We start from the raw sequence: 21,331 nt of genomic DNA on the forward strand, positions 1-21,331 counted from the left end.
TCGCCGACCGTCGGTTGCTGTTCCCGGTTCCCGTTCCTGGTCCTCGTCCCGCTGCGCTGCCCGCGGAGGATGAAGTGCCCCCGGCGCGGGACAGGCGGGCCGCGCCCGAACGTCTAAGCGCCCGCAGCCGCTCCGTGCAGGAGCTCCCTCCTTGCTACCATGGAGCAGCCGTACGGCGGGCAGGCCCTGGCCGGCGGCGGCGCGCTGGGGCCCGTGGATGTGCCCAGCGCCCGGTAACGCCGAGGGGGGCAGCGGCCGCTCCACTGGGTGCTCCCTCCCTCAGGGGAGCAGCGGGGTCGCCCGAGGGCCGGTGGGGGTCGCGCCCTCCACTGAGGCCCCGGGCCCGCGCGGTCGCGGCGTGTGCGCGGCGGCGGGTGCGAACCGGCCTCTTTCCTTTCGCAGGCTGACGCGGTACATCGTGCTGCTGTGCTTCACCAAGGTTTTGAAAGCCGTGGGCCTGTTTGAATCCTATGATATCCTGAAAGCGGTCCATCTCGTACAGTTCATCTTCATAGTGCAGCTGGGGTGAGTGTGCACGGGGTGCAGCCTTGTGCCCTACCCTTGCAACGTGCTCTGTCTGGGGTGTTTTGTGAGAGCGTCAAGCTTGTATCCTGCATTATTTTGTTCTAGATACTCAAGGAGTAGAAGGCATAGCAGTGAATCCAAGAAATACTCTGTTCGCAGGAGTGTTTTTGCTTCACATCTCTGCTCACTATAATTTCAGTATCTTGGAATGTCTCAAGCTGGAAGGGATCCATAAGGATCATTGAGTCCAACTCCTTGCTCCTCACAAGACTACCTAAAACTAAACCATATGACCAAGAATCTTGTCCTTGGGTTCTGACAGGCTTGGTGCTGGGACATTTTCCTGGGAGCCTGTTCCAATGGCTGGCCACCTTCTCAGTGAAGAAACTTTTTGTAACATGCAATGCGAAGTTTCCCTGGTGCAGTTTCATTCCATCTCATGTCCTGTCACTGTTCACCAGAGAGAGGTCAGCACCTGCCCCTTTGCTGCTCCACAGTTATAGGCCACAATAAGGTCGCCCCTCAGGCTCCTCCAAACTGAGCAAACCAAGCAACCTCAGCTGTTCCTTCTCCTGCCCTCAAGACCTTTCACCATCACAGCTGCCCTCCTCCAGACACACTCCTACAGTCTGATATCCTTCTTATAAGAAGTGCCAAAAACTGCACACAGGACTCAAGGTGAGGCCACACCTGTGCAGTGCAGAGTGGGACAGTCAGCTCCCTCAATGAGCTGGCGATGCTGTGCTTGATGGTAAATGCACCTCAAGGCACAGCTGACCCTTTTTGCTGCCAGGGCACACTGCTGATTCATATTCAACTTGCCATCAGCCCAGACATTCGATAGGGCTGCTCTCCAGCCTGTTGTCCCCTAGTTTGTGCATACATGCAGGGTTACCCACCCTAGATGGAGAACCCAGCACCTGCTCTTTTTAATTTCATACCGTTGGTTATTGCCCTGCTCTCTAGCCTTTCCACATGTCTCTGTAAGGCCAGTCTGCCCTTGGGAAACTTAAGTGTTTTTCCTACTTCAAAATTGGTCGTGCTGTGACAGTTGCTCTGTCTGGCAGCCAAGTACTGCACAACTGTACACGCACTTCCCCCCACCCCAGGGGGCTGGGGAAGAGAATCGGGAGGAAAAGAAAAAGCAAAACTTGTGGGTTGAGATAAGAACAGTTTAATAATTGAAAGTTTTAAACTAATAAATTATTAATAATATAAAAAGTGAAAAAATATATATTAATAAAAGGAAGATAAAAAAATGCAAGAAAAAGTAAGTGATGCACAATACAACTGCTCACCGTGCAGTGCCCATCCCCAAACCATGATCATCCCCCAACTCTAGGTACGTCCCCCAGTATGTTATCAACATTATTCTCATACTGAATTCAAAACACAGCCCTGTAGCAGCTACTAAGAAAATATTAACTCAATCCTAGCTAAAACCAGGACAGTCAGGCATGTCTTTTTTCTTAACAAGAGTGTAGAAGATAAGATTTCTTCTTTATAGTTTGTATTCCTGTAGTTCTTGGGAGTTTCAACTGCTGTTTTTCCCACATTGAGGGCTAAGGTATAGAAACTGATAGCATATATGAAGAACAACCTTTGCAGACAGAATCCTGCTTCATGTTTACATGATGCCATGTGGAAGATCATTTATGTAATAAACTTAGCAGAATTGGAATATTTGGAACTTTATTTTTTCTTTTGTTTCAAATTCGTCTATATATCTGCACTTCTTTCTTGCATGTTCCCGAGCACCATAGTCTTTTTTTCCCCATCACTTTTGATCCCAGTTGAAGAATTTGTGTTCTGTGTCTTACCATTTCTAACAGGACTGTATATACAGCATTCTATGTATGAGTAAACCTTTGGGTGTATCTATCTTGATAATAAAAATCAGAGTATTATTTCTCCTCAGAACTTCTGAGATCAGTTTTTTTGATTTTTGTAAATCAAAAATAGCAATTCTCATTAGCAATTCTCTCAAGAACTTGCATTTAAAGTTGACCAGAACTGAACTTCACTTGTCATTGCTGTAGTGCTGGTATGTGACACAAGTAATGCATCAGGGAAATCAAAATCAATGAATGTGATCAGTGTGGCCTTTTAATGAAAAAATTGTAGGGAAAGCCATTTTGTAAACTGAGCCTGATATGAGAGACCTAGTTATTTAGAGCTGGTTTGGATAAAAAGCTGACAGCTAATACACTAATAGCGAAAACTTTCCTCTTTTAACAGGTCTGCATTTTTTATGGTTTTGTTTCAAAAACCATTTTCATCTGGAAAAGTGGTGACCAAGCGTCAGGTGAGTTGACATATGTAATAGCAATTGACATCTTTGTAAATATTCTTGGCTATGTGGCTCTTGCCAAAAGTGGAAGTAGAACAAAGATTACTCCACTTGGAAGATGTGCTAACAATTTCTAAAAGTGTGTAACTAATTCAGTGTCTAGTGCACAAAAATCATCAGCATTTTTAGCTTTTGTCAGCTCCTTTTGAGAGTATGGTGAAAACATTGGTCTTTATCTTCATACAAGCATCTACTTTGAGGAATGGAATTTTCAAAAAGAGCTTAGTCTATTTAGCTGACTTAGACAGTCAGAAGGGCAATTTCTGGACTGCCAGAATGTTGGAATGCTCCAGTCTTGTCCCCCATGACAAAAGAGTCCTTTCTGCACGTGATGAGGGCCTGATCTAACTGCTCTTCAGACCTTTGTTGAGTTCTCAGTATTCTGAGGAGTTAGAGTAGGCCCAGGTTGGAACCTGCTGATTTGTAAGAAATAAATTTTCTTCACCTGCTTCTTATTCATCTTGGTTTTATGTAATTGTGTGTGCAAAACTCAACCCAGTGTGTGTGCTAAGTAGACAGAATCTGAAGGATAGTGTGGTCCAAGTGTCAACTGCTTTCATCATTAGACGTGTATGGCTGAATTTTAAAAATGTGAACAGGAATAAACTGCATCATTCATTTGAGTTCCAAAAAATCTGCCCTATATGGTTTTACTATTGCTAAAAAATTTAGAATTCTGGATTTTGAAGATGTGATGTTTGTCGTAAGTACTTTACCTTGTTGCAAAGCACATGATTTCCCCTCAATTTCTACAGCTACTGTGCTAAAAGAATGCTAAAAATGGGGTGCTTATTTTGAAACTGGAGAAAATGATAAGGAAATACCTTTCTTTTGCAGTGGGTCAGAATTTTTAAGCATGCTGTTGTCGGATGTATCATTTCACTCTTGTGGTTTTTTGGCCTCACTCTTTGTGGACCACTGAGGTAAATATATCTACTGTAAATATTGTTTTTCTGTTGTCATCCTTCCCTGTCTTGCCCCTTTCTTTTTGGTTTCTGTTTGTCAGTCCATGATGCTAGCCACTTGATGTATTTTTTGAAAATTTAAATGAATCCTTATGCTTTTTCCTGTGAATTCTTTTGTGGTTGGGAAAAACTATATATAATTTCCATAGAACTGGTAATTTTCTTCACTAATTCTTTGGTGGGATGCCAGTGAAATTCTTGATAGTGCTTAAACGCGTGATGATACGTGAAGGTCACCATCTGTTTTACTGACTGTAGTTTTCATAATTTCCCTAGTCCCGTTAGTGTAATGCCAGTTGCTTACTTTCCTCTTTGGAGTCCATGGCTTGACAGCTAGTGATAGCAGCTGGAATTCCTGTGGCAGGTGACTAGAATCAATTTATGCACTTGTTGCAGGGTACTGCTTTATCTGGTCGGCCGTGTGGACTGTGTTGGAATTGGGTAACATTAGTGCACACACTCAGAGTAAAATCACTCGTGCTGTTTACTAGTAGTACTGACTGAGTAACTATAAAAGAGTAACATTAGACTTCCAAAAATTAAGGTTAATATATTGGAAAGCATCTTTCATTAGAGAGAGGAAGGTAAAGACTTAAAGGATACATTTTATGAAGGTGAAGTTTTATGAAGGTGAAGAATGCATACCTGAGAGTCATAATACTGTGATTGTTTATGTTAATGTAGTTAATACTCTAGTGCCTCTCTGGATGCTGGCATTCATCCCAAACAGAACCACGTCCTAGCAGGTTGTATTGCTATGCAGAGGATTGCAAAAGCATTTGGTAAACTTGACAGCAATGATTACTTTCATGTTCTGCTCGTGAAAGCTGTCAATACAAGCTTGTTATAGTCAGCCTTTGCTGTCTGAAGGAGATATAAGTTAGAATTTGGTATTTTCAGCAATTAAGAGGTTCTGAGGTGGGATAAACTACTAGACCATCAGCACCTCAATAAGAAGGATGTAATACTACAGAACAGGACCTCTTTTTTTCTAGGAGCCAGCAACTGGTTTAGAGGAGGTATTGTAATGGGAATAATACTTCCATCTTGAGCAAGTTAGTGTCTTGTTGTGTTGCTAGAAGAAAGTACAGTTTAAAGTTATCTATAAATGAATAATTTTAATCTGTTCCTTGAGCTAGGAAGTCCTCATTTTTTGATATGTCTGGCTGTCTGCAGCTAGATCTGTCTGCTGGTGAAGGCAAATAGATTTGCATTTATCCTTTTGAATTGTTTAAACTTGCTGTTGAAATCACAGGATAAATCTTTGGTGTGTCATTAATTTTAGTTGAAATAGTATATATCAAGGTTTTGAGATAAACTCATTGTAAATGGACTTAGGTGTTTTATTTCACTTTTTTATAGGACATTGTTGCTGTTTGAGCACAGTGATTTGGTTGTGCTGTCACTCTTTAGTGTCTTGTTCACAAGCTCAGGTGGAGGACCAGCAAAGGTATTTAAAAATCTATTTTACCAATTGTTGAAGATACTGAATGCTATAAATTCAAATGCTTCTTCAACTGTGTTTTGGACCTATGTTCGTAGAAAATGTGCTTTTTTTAGTTTAATTAGTGGTGAAATTGAGAGAAACAGTGGGTGAAGCTGTGTGTGCTCTGTAGCAGATACTTGAGAAGTTTTTCTGTTTGTAGGCAGAAAAGAACCTTGAAAATTATTTTTTCACTTCAGCATTCTTTGTAATGGGATTTTGGGTTCAAAATGACAAAAGGACATGTTCATGTAGTGGTCCTCCCCCTTACACACTGAAGTCCAGCAACACAGTCTCCAGTGGCTGGCCTATACTCTTCAATGTGTTCAACTTTTTACATATTCTGGTTTTTTTCTGCCAAAAAGTTCTGTAAGTACTTTCATGTCTGCCTGATTCTGTATGTGCTGAATATTTGGGCCCAGTCTTTCCCTGAATCAGAGACCTCTACTTGAGATATCCTTTAAGTCCCATTACACTCACTTTTGCAAGGTGTGCTCTAAATGTGCCTAGTTACCCCTAAATGGAATGAGCTTATCTCAACACCTAGTATTCTTGTCCACTTCCACTCAAAACCAATAAGAGTTGGAGGAGGATACCTACTGTCATATATCTGAGGCTAGAGGACTTGCTGTGTAAGAGAAGTTTCACTTTGATGCCACCTCAGGCTGGGAGTTCTGAAATCTCTGTCTCAAAGCTGCACTGGAGTCCCCTAAGCGCTTTTAAGCTGGCCTTAGAGTGAATAGCACAGTCATCTGCTCCAACAGGCTATGCGTACCCCCCTCAAACTGAGACTTAGGGCATGCTGCATGAAGATCTTCATCTAGAAGACATATTATTTTTTCTAGTCAACCACCCAAAGAGTAGAGGTAAGAGCTTCAGAGAGGTTCTTTGTCAGTCTGTATCTTAGTGGGCCATGTTGGCAATTCAGCTGCATGGCTTACGGCAGCAGAAACAAGAGAGCCATGACCCTGTCCTCTGAATCATTTCAGCTTAATGAAGTGAACTGGTCAGCTGACTTTCTGAAACAAGAATATGATAGCTCTATTTGTCTTCAAAAATTAAATTGTGGTAGTATTTTTCAGATGTAGAGCTCATTATCTTTCCAAAATGATGAATACCAAAATTCCAGTGGCTTAAGTCTGGGTGGTGAGAGCTCTGCTAGCTGGGATTTCATGGCTTCTTCTGCCCTTTCCCCACAAAAGTACTGCAGAGCTGTTCTTTCTCATAGCCTTTGCATAGTTCTCTAGCCTTTTCCTCCCCTAGGACAAAATTTGACATTTTGTCCACCAGATGTTCTTTATAGCTCATTGATGTTACAAAGTATTAAATCATCAGGCTGAAGTAGCAGTGCATTCTGGTAGGCAGAAACACACCATGAAGAAGAAAGTAATCACACTTGAAGTTTGTAAGATACAGGCTTCTAGCCTGCTACAGTGGTGATGTGTCCTGAGTTATCTCATAAATCTGAAAACCAGAAAAAAATGTGAAATTATATCGTCAAGATCACTTTCTTAAAAAAATGGGTGTTTCATTCATGTTTTTCTTACTGAAGTGTGCTTACAATGATCATGAAGCAGGGAGGGAGGGGACTGATTTTTCAGGATTTTTTTAATAGTAATCTGTTATAAAAATAGTAATCTATTATATAAATATTTGGGGTTTTTTGTTGATTAGCTGTTTGTTGTTTGGGTTTTTTTACAGACAAGAGGTGCTGCATTTTTCATCATAGCTGTCATCTGCTTACTACTTTTTGATAATGATGACCTCATGGCTAAAATAGCAGAACATCGTATCCTTTATTGCTATGTGTAAGAGCAAGTGACTGTTATTACTGGAGCAGAGAGAATGTGAAATTGAGTATACTGAATTAAATTATAATTTGAAGCGATCCTGAAGAAAGTTTTCAATTGATCATCTCATCATAGTGTACTGACAAAAAATAGTACATCTAACGATGGGCAGTAAAAATAATAAATTTTACAAAAGAAGGATAAAAACATGAAATTACAGTTGCAAACGCTATATTCTGGAACCTTATTGGTTAATTCACTTAGTTTTTCAGTGAGTTGATTCATAGAAAGGCCTGAGTAAGGAGGGACCTTAAGAAAGACCCTTAAGATCATCAAGTCCAACCATTAACCCAGCACTGCCAAGCCCACCACTAAACTATGTCCCTAAGTGCCACATCTACATGTCTCTTAAATACCTTACCTCCAGGGATGGTGACTCAGCCTGTTCCAATGCTTGACAATCCTTTCCATGAAGAAATTCTTCCTAATATTCAATCTTAGACTTCCCTGGTGCTACTTGAGTCCATTTCTTCTTGTCCTTTCTCCTTTTACTTGAGAGAAAAAACTGATGTTGTTACAAACTCCTTTCAGGTAGTTGTAGAGAGTGATAAGCCTTCTTTTCTCCAGACTAAACACCCTCAGCTGCTCCTCACACATGGTCACCAGCTCCACTGCCCTTCTCTGGACATGCTCCAGCACCTCAATGTCCTTCTTGTAGTGGGGTACCCAAACCTGAATGCAGGATTTGAGGTGTGGCCTCACCAGCGCTGATAATCACTGGTCCTGCTGGCCACACTGTTGCTGTAAAAGCCAAGATGCCACCTGGGCACACTGCTGGCTCATGTTTAGCCACTGTCCCAACAGCACCCCCAGTTTTCCATCCACTCTTTTGCAAGCCTGTAGCACTGCCTGGAGTTGTGGTGACACAAGGGCAGAACCCGCCGCTGGGCCTTGTTGAACCTCGTACTGTTGGCCTCGACCCAGGGATCCAGCCTGTCCAGATCCCTCTGCAGAGCCTTCCCACCCTCCAGCAAATCAGCATTCCCACCCAGCTTGCTGTCACCTGCAAACTGGCTGAGGGTGCATTCCATCCCCTCATCCAGACCACTGATAAAGATATTAAACAGGACTGGCCCCAGTGCTGAGCCCTGAGAAACCCCACTGGTGATGGAATGCCAGCTGAATGTGTATCCATTCACCACCACTCTCTGGGTCCAACTATCCAGACAGCTTTTCTACCCAGGGAACAGTGCACTCATCCAAGTTATGAGCAGCTGGTTTCTCTGGGAAAATGCTGTAAGAAACAGTGTCAAAGGCTTTACTAAAGTCCATGCAGACAACTTCCACAGCATTTCCCTCATTCACTAGGCAGGTAATCCTGTCACAGAAGTTCAGGTTGTTCAATTGGGACATCCCTTTCACAAACGCATGCTGAGGGCTGAGCCTGATCTGCTGTCTGTCCTCCACTTGCCAACACACCTTAAAGCTCAGTTTGCTTACTTCTGCGTTCTGTGGTCTTTTGCTACTTTTGCCTGTTCTTTGGTTTAAAACAAAATCATCAAATGAAACTCTTCCTTAATTTTTTTTTAATTTAGCTGAGGGGCATCATGACAGTGCTCTTACCCATGTTCTCTATACAATCATTGCTTTCCTGGGTGTTGCAGATCACAAGGTAAATAACTTGTATTGTAGAAGTTTAATATTTATCTAAGTTTTGTAGGTAAGAATTTCACCAGCTCAGAGCTAATCCAAGCCTAAATCAAACCCAAAATTTGATCATCCCTCCCCCCCCATATTGGAACTGAACTAGCATTGGGATTTTTACATCTTGATAGGAGTTTGAGCAGCTTCAATACAGCAAACCAAACTGTACAATGTTCAACCTCTGTAGCTGATAAGGACTTTGCTGTAATGCATAACCTAAAAAGTCTCATTAAAATTATCATGAAGTATTCTGTCATCAGTGTTCTGGATGTTCATAATGCTTTGCATACAAGCCATTTCTTACTCACTTCTGCAGTCTGTGTTTTGTTGCTGCTTCTTTATCTTTCCCCAGTCTTTCCTTTACATTAGATTTGTACTTGAAGACACAGATGTTGATACTTCTCAGCAGCATAGTCCCATTGTAGTTGGTGATATGACTAGCTGAGTATCGTAATCATACTGTACAGGGTTGATCCACCTGATTGAGTTGTTGTGTTAGCTTAGTCTTGCTGCTAAAGTGGCTGCAGTGAGGACTAAAACAAGAAAAAAATACAGAGCAGCTGAGAAAGTATTAATATAAAAATAAATGTTAGACTGGTTAATGGTGCACAAAAGCAAGTGTGATCTGAGGGAGATAAGATACTGTGTGTGTATCTTGTGACTAATTTGTAGAACAATTTTGAAAGAAAATAATGTGGAGAAATATGATACGGTGTGATTAAAGGTAAGTAGATGAAAGGTTATGAAAGGCTTAGAGGTCAAGGTGATGTGAACCTTTGGGGGTTTATGTATGCTTTCAACATGTTTTTAATAATGGAAGATGGGAAAACAAGCTTTGTGAGATTTTTCGTTTTCCTCATATGCTGTTTGTTACCATTTCACTGCTGTTGTATGACAACTAACACTACTGAGAGTTTTAAAATTCAAGTCATATTAGGCTGTTGTGAATAATGCTAAGGTATAACCATGTTACTGTTTTTAACTAAGCAACAATTACGGGAAATATCCTGTCTTTAGCTTTTATTGCCAAGTTAAGGAAAGCACATTAATCTTTTCTCCATGTAAGTGCCACTGTGTTTGGAATGGGGGTTTTGGGTCTTCAGAAATGCTAACAGTTTCCCCTTATGTTTCAAGGGCGGAGTACTGCTTCTGGTACTGGCATTGTGCTGTAAGGTTGGTTTTCACATGGCTTCCCGAAAACTATCTGTAGACGTAGGTGGAGCCAAGCGTCTTCAAGCTTTGTCTCATCTAGTTTCTGTCCTTCTGTTATGCCCATGGGTCATTATCCTGTCTTTGACAACAGAGGTAAGATAACAAGTACAGAGATAAATCATTTTTTGTAATGCTTGACAAGTGAAATTTAAATATTTCCTTTAAAATATCTTTAAAATTACCGAAGTTCATGTCTTTATTTTTGTAGTAAGCTCCATTTGAAATTTTTTCTTTATGTTTCCTTCTATATTTTGATTTTTATCTGTGTGATACCTTAATTTCCTCTTTTGTGTGATAACTTTATTTCATCCTTCTAGCTCAGATATTATATCTTGGGTTTGTCTACAAATATTGCACAAGTATTAACAGCTATATAAATACAGGACTCTTTTATCCCTAGGGAGTAGATTATTTATTGTGTTTTAAAAACATGTTCTTTATGCCCACATGCATAGGCAGAGTAGACCATTACAAACATGGTGTTGCATGAGGCGTTGCTTTTAAGAACATGAAAGTATTTAAAATAAAGTACTGTCGTGCATTTTAGATATATGTGTCTTTCTGTATCTGAGATGTTGGTTTTATATGATAAATTGAAAGTATAGAAGTATTTATGTTTTGATAGATTACTGAAAACATTTGTAATTCAAGTGAACTACATGTAATGCTGTATATACAATCACATCAAAAGGTGAGCAGTCCTGATTGAAATTTATTTTTTGTTGCAGAGTAAAGTAGAGTCTTGGTCTTCTCTCATCATGCCTTTCATAACAGTCATCTTTTTTGTTGTGATCCTGGATTTCTACGTGGAGTCCATATGTTCTGTGAAGATGGAAGGTTCCACATGTGCTCGATACGGATCCTTTCTTACTTTCATTAGTGCATTGCTTTTTGGAAACTTTTGGACACATCCAATAACAGACCAGCTTCGAGCTATGAACAAGCCACCACACCATGAAAGCACAGAGCATGTTCTTTCTGGAGGGGTGGTAGTGAGTGCTGTCTTCTTCATTTTATGTAGGTATTCCTATCTAAACTGCAATAAATGTTGTCCTTATGGCTGGGAAGCCAGTCAGAAAATTAAGGTGTGCAGAAGTCTTTTGGATGAGCTTTTATGGATTCTTTAATAAGAGGGCCTGTAAAATTTTGTTCTTTTATTGTCTGTCTATGAAAAAAAAAGAAGGTAATAGATCTGTTGTGGAAGTGCTGATCTAATCTTACATAGCAATGAAATCTAATGATAAACCTCAAGATGAAGTTGACAGTCACTTTGCTGCCTGCAAATTTTATACAGACTTTGATTACTGATTCAACAAATTATAAAAAAGCTGTAAATCTTGGAAACGGCAACAAACACTTCAATGCTTTCCTTGCAGCTGCCAATATCCTGTCCTCCCCCTCCAGGAAGGGGCAGAAGGGTACCCTTATTGGCTATTCCCCTGAAGGCACTCCTCTCTATAACTTCATGGGTGATGCATTACAGCAGAGCTCTCAGTCATTGCCCCGGTTTATTAAGGAGTCACTGAAACAAATTCTCGAGGAGTATGATTCTAGGCAGATCTTCTATTTCTTGTGCCTAAATCTGGTAAGTGCACGGTCTTTTCTTCAAACCCAATCATAGTAGTGCATACATAATATAGAAAGAAGAGTTATTATTTGAAAGGTTTCCATAATTGATTGTTTTTAAAGAGACTTTGACAGAGTAGTTTAATTAGATGGTATGTTAAAATAAAAGATTCTTATACTAATCTTACGGTAAGGGGCAGGTCACTTTGATTTGTTATCACAGGCAGCACTGGTTCTATGTGTAACTGTTACACAACTAACTAAATACTTGTCTGACCATGTATTTAACACACCTCAGTGTTGCCAGCAGGTAAGCTGAAACTGATAAGGCCTTTAAGGATGGACACAACAAAACAGAATGTGTGGGATTGATTAGTGCAATTTTGGAGTAGTCTGGTTTTATTTCTAGCTTCTCTCTTTATCGAATAGGTAAAGATAATGCAGTAAGCAATATTGATGGAACCTCATTTGCAGAGATCTCTCTTCATTCTTAGCCAGTTATCCAAGAAAATAAGGGGAGAAACCTGAAGCATCCATTATAATTTTATGGCGTTCCATTATGGAATATGAAAGATAGGAAAAAAGTTTTTAGGCAGACATATTAATCATAGTAAATTGTTCAGGGAAAGTATGTATTAAAATTGTTTCCATGTGTACCCTTCTCAAAACTAATTCCTAAGATTTAACAGTCAACTTATCCGGTGAAGAAAATGTTTACGTAACAGATTTATAGACAGCATGGCTTTTACACTAATAATATATCAGATCAGACCTCTTACACTGTTTAATGGCAAAATGCTTAAAATTTTATCTGCGGGACATCAGTTTAAAATTCTAAATGAAAACTTAAATTTCAGAGGGTTGTTTTCTAAAGTGTAAGGCTTTAAGGAGGATAGATTCAAAAATGTGTCTGCATAGACTTGGAATGTATCACTTTTATTTCACTGGAGGAGAGAAAAAATGATCTAGAAATACTTTGAACAATACTTCTGAAAAATATTGAGTGTTCTATGAAAAGAATTTCCTGCTAGCTACCAAAACATTAATATACAAGTTAATATTTGAGGAAAAATTCAAACTCTATTTTGTTTTAGGCTTTCACTTTTGTGGAGCTTTTTTATGGAGTATGGACCAATAGCCTTGGCCTTATTTCTGATGGATTTCATATGCTTTTTGATTGTTCTGCATTAGTGATGGGGCTTTTTGCAGCTCTGATGACAAGATGGAAAGCAACTCGCATATTTTCCTATGGGTATGTGCATTGGGTTCTTTAAGGACTATTTGCAACTTACTTTCCTTGCTCATTTTCAAAATGCCCCGCCATGTTTGGGATGTTTTACTAGTGCATGCTTCTGTGGTTTTTTTGCTGTATCTCTTCTCTTCCACTTGGGCTCATGCTGTTCTCTTCTTACCCCTGTAAACAATGTGCCTGAAATGTAATTTTCATTTATCTCTACAAGTTGTGAATATTATTTAGGAATTACCTCATTCTTTATATGCATGTATGTCAAACAAAAATATATGTTAAAAGTCAGTGTTCAGCTAAGAATTTAGATTCTGCTGAAATAATGAAGCTTTATATGGTTGCGTAACAGTTTAGCAATTTGAAGCCACGAATGGGCATCATATATGAAAAAATACTTACATTAATAGTGCTTTATTCCATTGGAGTTTGGACAGTTGCAAACTGGTAACCTCTTGGTTAGAAATAAAAAACTCAGAAATTGAGGAATGATTTTGTGGCATTGAGAAAAATATCATAGCTATCATAATGCTGTATTAAATATATCATAATTTTATTTATTATAACTGAGATTTGTTCAGAATACCCATTCTTTACTCTAAAAAGTACCTATGCTTACTTTCAGGTATGGACGTGTAGAAATTCTCTCTGGATTTATTAATGGCCTCTTTCTGATGGTGATTGCTTTCTTTGTCTTCATGGAATCGGTGACCAGACTGGTGGATCCTCCAGACATAGATACAAACATGCTAACTGTAAGTTTTCTCACTCTGTTTAAATGTAGTTTTGCAGTTAATGGTTCATTTATGTTTGTCTCCAGAGTGACCTTACTGAGTCCTTCTGGGGACTTAAAGGAGCCAACAAGAGAACTGTAGAGGGACTTTTCACCTAAGCATGGAATGACAGGAAAAGGGGGAATGGCTTTAAACTGAATCAGAATAGGAAGAAATTCTTTACTTTGAGGGTGGTGAGGCACTGGCACAGGTTGCCCAGAGAAGTTTTGGATGCCCCATCCCTGGAAGAGTTCAAGGCCAGGCCAGATGGGGCATTGAGCAACCTGATCTAGTGAAAGGTGTCCCTGCCCATGGAAGGGGGTTGGAAATAGATGGTCTTTAAGGTCCCTTCCAACCCAAACCATTCTATGATTCTATAAAAATTGCATACTCAAGGGATCTAAACTGTGCCTTGACTTTTTAACAGATTATAATTTTAAAGTCCGAACTACATCTAATTTTAAAATATGAAAATATATAGGGTTGAATGTAATTTTATTATAACAGTTGAGTGATGTTGGAGCTCTAATCTTTTTAGAAGATGGTCTTTCTACAATAAAATATAGTAAGTAAATAGTCTGTACCAGACTAACTTTGGTTCTGCACTTATGTATACCAATGTCAGTTATTACAGAAAAGATTTTAAAATACTAGACTAAGAGCTTAGTGTCTGAGAAACCTCATAAATGGGCCAGAACCCATAATATTATGCAGATCGTGCTACTATGGCAATTATGATGATCTGCATAGATAATCTTAACTATACCTGTGTCTCTCTACCTTCCACAGCTTCTTCAGGGGCTCCCCTCTTAATTTTTCAAGATAGCATCCCTTTCTTTCTAATACAATAGTTCATTTTCTTCAAATTATTTTTATTATGGAATTCTGCATATCTATGCCTTTATTGATTGCGTATCCAGCTTCACTTGTTTGCTCTCCCACATACACAAGAAGTTTTGCTCTCCTGCATTCTTCTGTAACAAAGAGAAAGATTTTTTTTGTAGGCACAAAAATAAATGTGTGTTGCTGAAATCAAGGCTTGATTTTTATTTCTGCTTTCATTTTGATCTTCAACATTTGGTCCATTTTCACTACTGATCCTGTTTCTTGGGAGCGGAAGGTGTTACCCTCTCAACATGAGCGCAGTCTGCATAGCCAAGGAAAGGTCTACTAACCTCTAAGCAGGACTTGTTTAATTACTTCATTAGCTGGAATTACTCTTCCTGCTTTGCTAGATTTTCAAGAGAAGAATAGAAAAATAAGCAAGCAGATAAAAAGCACAATTCAACCACAATTCAACCAATAAAGCACTAGTTGCTGTCTTAAGTACAAATTATGTATGTCCTAGATAAAATATGAAAGTTTCTTTTTTTTGGGGGGGAGGGGCAGTGAAAGCAAGGGAAAGCTTATATTCAAACCACCGTACCTCTTTTTGAAAGGAAATAAAATTGGTCAGCCTTTCTTAAACAAAATTTGTTACCTGGTCTTGATCTGTGAATACTAGGTTTTGCATTAAGTGGTGGGGTTTGGGTGGGGTTTTTTTGGAGAGTTGGTGGGAAGTGGATTTTTTTGCAAGAGGAAGAAAACCTCTTTGAAACCAGGTTGTATAGTGAAAGGAATATGATGAGGGATTCATATTAGAATAACTCTTGTGTTGCTGTCAATGCTTCCACTAGAAAACAAATTCGATTGCCTGGGAGGATGCAGTGAAGTTAAAGACTTTTTTCCCTCTCACAGCCAGTCTCTGTCGGAGGGCTGATCGTAAACCTTGTTGGTATCTGTGCCTTTAGCCACGCACACTCCCATGGAGCCTCTCGGGGAGGCTGTCACTCCCATGATCACAGCCATTCTCACCACGGGCACAGTCACAGCCATGGGCACAGCCATTCCCACAGTGATCATGGGCACAGCCATGGACATTCCCATGGGTCTTCTGGAGGAGGCATGAATACCAACATGAGAGGCAAGTACAGATTGTTGAATCATAACGATGTATGTGATTTCCAGCAGACTTTGAAGATTTTCAGAATTATATCCAGTACTGTGCATCAGGAACTCTCCAGGAGCGATCTGACAGCCTTTAGATGTGGTAGACAGGAATTGCTCAAACCGTTTGTGAATTGAACATAAAGAAACTTAACTTGAAATGTTTCTTTTCGTAGCTTTCTTAGATCTGGTCAGTACCAAAGGACCAATAAAAAGCAGTAATCTACAGTCTTCACCAACATTAGTAGATGGCCATTGTAAACTTTATTCTATAAGCTTTAAGTCCTTGTTTCTAAGTTCAACCTGGAAATGGAAGTACCAAATCTCTGTCTATAAAGGTACTACCATGTTTGTAGATATCATGTGGCAGCTGGTTGTAAAAACACTGGGGAGGGAGTAAGAAGCAGGAGAACAAATGCAGACCAGGAGTCTAGACTATTGCGATTTTTTATTTGTGACTCAGAAGATAAGGTGGTAAATACAAAACTTTCAAATCTGAAATCATAAGCTAACAGAGATGGCAATATATATAAAACTTCAACATAGAATTTTTTCCCTAGTAGTTAGAAAGTAGTTATTTGCCAACTGTCTGGCTTATAAGAAAAAAAATATATAAAGGAATTATGGGTTTTGTGTTAGCTTGTCAGGATGTGTCATAGTCTCATATTTTATTGGTTATTTTATGTCCTAATTCAGTTGATTATCCTGGTTATTCATACTCATTATGTCTGCCATTTTTGTGAAGTCTGCCCATGCTTATGTTTTAGTATTCTTTACAATTCTAACACTTAACTACGACTAATCTTACAAATGCTTAGAGGGTATTTTTCTATGCCCATTGAGTGTACCTTGAGAATGAACCCACAATGAAAGCAGTATAAAATATAAAATTCCTACCAGTAGCAAAAAGACAATGTTCTTGTAAAACTGGAGCAAAATTGGCTTACAAAAACTGAACAATACGTTAATATATGTCCACATTAACAAGTCAGTACGTGTACACTGATCTTTTATTCTTGGTTAAGGATCAATAGATCCCTCTATAAAGAGTTAAATGATTATGATTACAGTACAAATCCCACTAACAATTTAAAGACATTTAGTTAAATCTGTGGATGCCTGCCTAGATCATTGCCCTATAGAGTAAAAATTGGTTTTATGATAACTTATAATTAAACATTAGAAAAGCTAAATGTTTTGTGTATTTTACCCCAGGTTAGGCAGAGGATATTTGGTTTAGCTTGAGGATATTTAATAAGCTTTACTGTGTTTTTCCTATTGAACATATACATACACTTTAGACAGAACTGTTAATCACTCCATTTATTTTGTTTTCAGGTGTATTTCTGCATGTGTTAGCAGACACTCTTGGCAGTGTTGGTGTTATTGTATCCACGATATTTATTCAGCAATTTGGATGGCTCATAGCTGATCCACTCTGCTCTCTCTTTATTGCTACATTGATTTTTCTTAGTGTTATCCCACTATTGAAAGATGCCTGTCAGGTGCTTTTGTTGAGGATACCTCCGGAACAGGAGAAAGATCTGCATGCTGCTTTAGAAAAGGTACAATTCTAAATGTTTTCGTATACAAACATACAAAACTGTAACTGTTTTTAATAATTATTCAGCTCAAGTAGTTCAATCTGACAGTTTCCATTGTCTTAGCTTCATGTCTCAAGTTGTTTAAAATCTATTTTGCAGAGATGCGACAGGATTAGTAGTTCTACTGATAAAAGTTGTTTTGCAGCTAAAAAGACTTGCACTGCTTTTTGCTTTTATGGGTAGCTTTTTATGGGTATGATGTAAGACAAGTATGGTAACAGTGCGGGAAACGTATTTAGTAGTAACATGGCAGTTCCCTGAACCTTGCAGCGAACAGTTCAGACTACAGGATTATATCATGAGCCTGTAATTTCAGATTTTCTAATTTGTCCATATCACGAAGGGCATACTGATTCACATTAGGTGAGATGGCAAAAGTTAAACTGTTTTTTCTAATTACTTTCTCATTCTAGTTAGGTTTTTTTCTGTCTGCTTTGAAGCTGTACTTGGTCTTTGCTGTTGGCTTATTTTAAGTTCCTGCCCAGAATATAGTGTGGACCTCAGTGCAGAGAACTCCTCTCTGTAAAACAAAGAGTTAAAAGTGTTTTGACAATACCATCAACTAGAGGCTTCAAGGAAGGCTATCCTGAATGTGTCCTGTCAGTTATTAGAGGGGGAAATGTGTTCTTTTCTACATGAGAAAGAAAAGGACAGATGGAACTTGTCTGGGAGAGACTTCTGTAGTGACAGGAAAGTGAGGTGCAGAGAGTGGTTTCACTTTTTGATGAGGGAAGTAATTCTGGGAGGCTGGGGAAAAAGAAGGCACTTTTTGAAAACAATCAAAGAGCAATTCATTAAAAGGTGATAGGAAAAGCATTTTAAAAGATACATCATGATAAAACAATAGTTGACCCCAGCTAGCAGCCAGGCATCCCTACAAGCCACTTGGTCACTCTCCTCCTTTACCAGCACCACCACTGCCAGTGCGACAGGGGAGCATAAGCAAGAAAACTCTGGAAACAATATAATTTAACAGGTAGAGGAAGGGAAAAGTGCAATGCACCACCTCCCACAAGGAGGCCAATATCCAGGCAGTCTCAAGTAACAGCCACCTTGGAAGCCAGAATCCCCTCTTCTTCCTCTACCCCAGTTTTTACTGCTGAGCATGGCATTATATGGCATGCAATATCCCTCTAAGCAACTTGGATCAGTTGCCCTGGCTGTGTTCCCTCCCTATTTCTTGCTCACCCACAGCCTACCCATCAGGCAAAGGCAGAGAGAAAAGTAGAAGGCCTTGACAGTGCCCAGTACAAAAGAGAAAGACTCGACAGTTCAGCAATATCCAAAATATTTGTGTGTTATCAAAAGGGTTGTAGGCAGAAATCCAAAACGCAATGCCTTACCAGCTGCTGTGAAAAACCATCCCAATCAGACTCAGAACAAAGATCAATTTGAAAAATTATAAATTGCAGAAAGAATTTATGTCTGAATTAAGTTCAATTGTGGTAACTAAATAGCTGATAAATAGTGAGGTAACAGGTGCCCTAGAAATGGTAGATGCCCAACTCGCATTCTGGTTAGTCTGTCCATGTATGTTCCTGTGATGTGTACACTAAATATGGGGGGGCGGTTTCTCATCTTGTTTAGCGTTGTGCTCTTCTGGGGTTTTCATTTAGTTTGACTTTTACCCTCCAGTGTTGGACAGTAGTAGCAAGGTGACCTTTCAATACTAGATATTTATGAATATGGCTTAGTTGGAAAGCTGCTATGCTACACAGCTCTGTTTCCCTGTGAAATATTATCCACCAATATCACATACACAATTTTAAAATGAGTTCTTAATTGTTGCTAATGTAATTTCTTTTCAGATTCAAAAAATAGAGGGAGTCATATCCTACAGAGATCCTCATTTTTGGTGTCACTCTGCAAGTGTTGTGGCAGGCACAATACATGTCCAAGTGGTATCAGATGTGATGGAACAGAGAATTGTACAGCAGGTAAGGTGCAAAATTTTTGGACTCTAATCTCTTAATTTCCTACTCTGTAGTCCTTTTTCAGTCATAGACTGAAGTTAAAGCTACCGTGTGTGATTTTTTTTTTTGTAGCTATCCATTAATGTCTCAGAGCTGGTCTCTAACACTGTACTGCCCCTTGCCTGCTAGCTTGGAATCAGCTACATAAGGAGTTGTTCGCTAGAACATCTGCCTGAACACTCACTGTTGAAAGTGGCATTACATCTGCTCGGAGAAAAGAAGGGGTCGTGGAAAAACAGGCCTGCAAAACAGGCAGTAAACAGTAGGGATATCTGGATGCTAATCATGAGTTTATAATTGCATTACCACTACCTATCTGCCTTGGGTTTTTCTTTTCCTTCAAAAGATATGTATTTCCTTATGCAAGACACTAAGAATTATCCGCTGTGCAGAAGTTGCAAAGCCATACCCTCTGAAGCTAGTCTTTGCTTTCCAGAAAACTGAATTCTTCATTATCACACAGAATCACAGAATCAGCTAGGTTGGAAAATACCTCTCAGTCCAACCTCTGACCTAACACCATCTTGTCTACTAGACCATGGCACTAACTGCCACATCCAGTCTCTTCCTAAATACTTCCAGGGACAGTGACTCCACCACCTCCCTGGGCAGCCCGCTCTAATGCCCAATCTCTCTCTAAAGAACTTCTTCCTAATGTCTAAACTAAATCTCCCCTGGCACAGCTTGAGACTGTGCCCTCTTGTCCTACTGCTGGTTGCCTCGGAGAAGAGACTGATACTCACCTGGCTACAACCTCCTTTCAGGGAGTTGTAGAGAGTGATGAGTTCTCCCCTGAGCCTCCTCTTCCCCAGGCTAAACAACCCCAGCTCCCTCCACCACTCCTCAAAGGACTTGTGTTCCAGTCCCTCCACCAGCCTCATTGCCCTTCATTGGACCACAGTCCAGCACCTCAGTGTCCTTCCTAAACTGAGGGGTCCAGAACTGGACACAAGATTTGAGGTGCAGCCTAACCAGTGCTGAGAACAGGGGAACAATCACTTCACTGGTCCTGCTGGCCACAGTATTCCTGATAGAGGCCAGGATGCCATTGGCCTTTGTGGCCATCTGGGCACACTGCTGGCTCATGTTCAGCTTCCCACCATCAGAACCCAAAGGTCTCTTTCTGCCTGGCTGCTCTCCAGCCACTCTGTCCCCAGCCTGTAGCGCTGCAGGGGGGTGTTGTGGCCAAAGTGCAGGACCCTCCACTTGGCCTTGTTAACCCCCACACCCCATTGGATTCAGCCCATTTATCCAGACTGTCCAGGTCCCTCTGCAGAGCCCTCCTGCCTTCCAGCTGATCAACACTCCCCCCCAGCTTGCTGTCATCTCTAAGTTTGCTAATGGTACACTCAGTCCCCTCATCCAGATCATCAGTAAAGATATTAAACAGAACTGGGCCCAACACTGATCCCTGGGGGACACCACTAGTGACCGGCTGCCAACTGGATGCAGCCCCGTTCACCACCACTCTCTGGGCCCGGCCCTCCAGCCAGTTCTTAGCCCAGCAGAGAGTGCAACTGTCCAAGCCGTGGGCTGCCTGCTAGCTTTTCCAGGAGCATGATATGGAAGATGCTGTCAAAGGCTTTTCTGAAGTAATGATTATGATAGGGGTTTTTTTTCCTGTACAGCATTTCAGAGCTAGAACACTGCAAGTTACTGTGAGATATGTATGAAGTGTAATACTAATGTTAACCATACTGTTCTGTTCAGGTCACAGCAATTCTGAAAGATGCTGGTGTAAACAACTTAACTGTCCAAGTGGAGAAGGAGGCTTATTTTCAACACATGTCTGGACTCAGTACAGGATTTCAGGATGTTCTTGCAATGACTCAGCAACTAGAATCCATGAAATACTACAAAGATGGTACTTACATCATGTGATACAAAGTTGTGTTCACCACAGGAGGTGTAAATGGTGAAGCTGTTAGGTTCCATATTTGTATTTTTGCCAGGAGATCTTGAACATACATGTACAGGAACAAATGTACTATATATTTGAATTTTTTTAAGCATACTGTCTTTCTTAATTGGATCAAAATGCTTTTATAAAGGAAATAAGGACTTGAATATTTGCTGTATATATGAAAATAATTGAAATCTTAAATACTGTACTTGGAGTTTATTAAACAGAAGTCTTGCAACTTCTAGATGAGCACG

At 40.0% G+C, this 21,331-nt stretch overlaps 1 protein-coding gene across 2 annotated transcripts; it reads left to right on the forward strand.

Annotated features, from left to right (window-relative positions):
* Positions 1 to 93: 93 nt before the first annotated feature.
* SLC30A5 (solute carrier family 30 member 5) lies at positions 94 to 21,321 on the forward strand. 2 transcript variants are annotated; one of them, XM_064640899.1, is made up of 16 exons: positions 94 to 233; positions 403 to 525; positions 2,764 to 2,830; positions 3,713 to 3,798; positions 5,203 to 5,290; positions 7,025 to 7,112; positions 8,709 to 8,785; positions 9,952 to 10,122; positions 10,758 to 11,046; positions 11,406 to 11,614; positions 12,690 to 12,847; positions 13,464 to 13,593; positions 15,349 to 15,574; positions 16,936 to 17,162; positions 19,010 to 19,138; positions 20,885 to 21,321. In XM_064640899.1, exons 1-16 carry the CDS (start codon positions 160 to 162, stop codon positions 21,053 to 21,055), a joined length of 2,313 nt encoding a protein of 770 aa, XP_064496969.1. In that variant the 5' UTR covers positions 94 to 159; the 3' UTR covers positions 21,056 to 21,321. The 2 variants fall into 2 exon arrangements, with proteins under 2 accessions (XP_064496969.1, XP_064496970.1); XM_064640900.1 differs by lacking the exons at positions 7,025 to 7,112; positions 8,709 to 8,785.
* Positions 21,322 to 21,331: the final 10 nt, after the last annotated feature.

The sequence above is a fragment of the Pseudopipra pipra genome, chromosome Z (genome assembly GCF_036250125.1).
Source record: "Pseudopipra pipra isolate bDixPip1 chromosome Z, bDixPip1.hap1, whole genome shotgun sequence".
Taxonomy (NCBI): Eukaryota; Metazoa; Chordata; class Aves; order Passeriformes; family Pipridae; genus Pseudopipra; species Pseudopipra pipra.

Bases quoted from the DNA above. Each gene is read 5' to 3' on its own strand.
- SLC30A5 (XM_064640899.1), top strand. From the start codon at position 160: ATGGAGCAGCCGTACGGCGGGCAGGCCCTGGCCGGCGGCGGCGCGCTG. The intron at 11,047-11,405 runs GTAGGTATTCCT...CTTTCCTTGCAG, and splicing joins TGCTGTCTTCTTCATTTTAT to CTGCCAATATCCTGTCCTCC. The intron at 12,848-13,463 runs GTATGTGCATTG...GCTTACTTTCAG, and splicing joins ACTCGCATATTTTCCTATGG to GTATGGACGTGTAGAAATTC.